Here is a 2,061-nt window from a genome sequence, read left to right as displayed (position 1 = left end):
TCTCATGTACGCGTGCGCGCACTGTACGCTCACGCGTAGTTCTCCATTCCCCTCAATGCCCGCGGACGCGTACTTGCCGCGTGCGCGCAGGTCTAGTAGCGCAACCTTCAGGCCATTCTCCAGAGAGTTAGGCCTGGGTTGGGCCAACTCTAAGCCCCTAGCCCAACTCCATGCACGCGTGCGCGCACGGTACGCGCACGCGCCCTTCCCTATTTCACTCACCCTCGCCTAAGTGCGTTGTACGCGCGCGCGTAGGATCCACGATTCTCTCAATGGACGCGGACGCGCAAGGTGCGCGTACGCGCCAAGTCAAAAATCAGGATAACCCTACCTCGCGAGGCACACTGCGCAGTCGCGCAAAACCACCCCTCTCAACCTCCATCTTCTTCTTCCCCCATCCCTCACCTTCCTCCCCTCCCGACCAACCTCCGGCGAGCACTCCGTCACCCCCGCCGCGCCCATCACTGCTCGCTTTCCCCTCCCCTCTCACCGCCACCCATTCTCTCTCTCTCTCACCCTCTCTTCCTCCTCTCGGTACGCGCCACCATTCCTCGACGCCGCGCCGTCTTCACCGCCCTCCCTCCACCATCACCACCTTCCTCCCTCTCTCTCCCCTTCTCTCCTACTCCTCTGACCGACTCACCCCGTCACCACCGCCGTCCCTCCACCCTTCCGCCGCTCGAACCACCGCGCCACCGCTCACGGCAGTACTAATCTGTTTCTGCTGCCCTATCGTCGTTTCCCCCTTTTCCGTTTTCAGTTCTTCCCGGCTCCCAGGTTCCTGCTCCATTTCTGTTAATTCTTCTCTATTTTTCTTTCTATTTGTTCATTCATGTTCATTCTTAGCACTACACGTTAGTTAGTTAGAATTGGAATGTTGTATGTTAGGATTAGTTAGAAATACTTGCGGTTAGGTAGCTAGGACTGGATAGAGGATTCTAGGCCTGATAAGTGCTCCGTATGTGCTTACTTGCTGTTTGTCTGTTTGTATGTTGTATGCTGGTTTTGGACTATTTTTTTTATGCACTTCTTGCTGCCTGAATGCTGTACCACTGCTGGTGTGCTTAATTGTTGCTGCTTCCTTGCTGTTTGTGCTATTCCGCTATCCGGGAACGTCCAATTTTAAGCCGGAATGCTGCCCGATTTTCAAGGAAATTAGTTCATTTTGATTTTTTTTGGGCAAATTTCCGTTTCCCTTTTGACTTCCCGGATTTGCACAATCACCGTGCACATGAACCGCAATTTCTCGTTCAATTGAGCCGATATATCATCATATCACTAATCCCCTTTTCTAACCCACTAATTTCTTTCACCATTTTACTTACACTCACTTTTAACCCTCTTTAACAATTCTTTCATGACTATGATGATATTAGTGCCTTTTGCATACGAGGTGTTACCTTTAATGAGGGTTACGGTTTTGGTTCAGTCACTTTTGCTTACTTGTTCAATTTTCCATATTCAGTGCAACATCATCATTGCTCTTTGATAATGGTATCCTGAACATGTCTTCTTTGTTACATGCTAAATGTTTCATATATTCTATCATATTCTTTTCAGGATGTCGGATAAAGGCAAAGCCGTAGCCACCACCTCCAAAAAGAGAAAACACAGCGGCCACCTGCTAGCCGCCGCTCTCGGGCTAGGGCTGTCATAGGGACACCTTCACCACCAGCCCCTGCAGCTGGCCCATTATCTTCTACAGCCGTGTGAGCTACCTCCGCTTCCTGATTCTCCGGCCTCCGATGAGCAGGATCATCAGGAGGAGGACGCGGAGGCACCAGCTCCGCAGGATGCCCCTGACACTACGGAGCCAGCACACATGGAGCCGGTCCCACAGCCACAGACGGAGCCAGAGCCTATCGTTGCACCTCCCGCTGATCCTCCGGTTTAGCATCGAGGACGATGCTTGGTTTTAAGTGTAGGGAGGGCACCGGTAGCATTATTTGGGAACCGGTGAACTCTTTTTTCGGCCTAGTTATCTCATTTTGCACATTTTTGTATATATTTTGATGCATTTCTAGTTTGCTTTGGATACTTTTATTGCTTATTTTGGATTTT

The 2,061-nt window shown here is 50.7% G+C and overlaps 1 protein-coding gene across 1 annotated transcript in view; it reads right to left on the bottom strand.

Annotated features, from left to right (window-relative positions):
• Positions 1 to 790, bottom strand: part of LOC107636361 (glycine-rich protein 2-like) — a 3,558-nt gene extending 2,768 nt beyond the window's left edge. The window contains exon 1 of the mRNA XM_016339880.1: positions 636 to 790. Within this exon, the coding sequence (XP_016195366.1) occupies positions 636 to 790 (155 nt within the window). The remainder of the gene's footprint in view (positions 1 to 635) is intronic.

The sequence above is a fragment of the Arachis ipaensis genome, chromosome B04 (assembly GCF_000816755.2).
Source record: "Arachis ipaensis cultivar K30076 chromosome B04, Araip1.1, whole genome shotgun sequence".
Lineage (NCBI taxonomy): Eukaryota > Viridiplantae > Streptophyta > Magnoliopsida > Fabales > Fabaceae > Arachis > Arachis ipaensis.
This window is presented reverse-complemented; position numbering and strand designations above follow the sequence as displayed.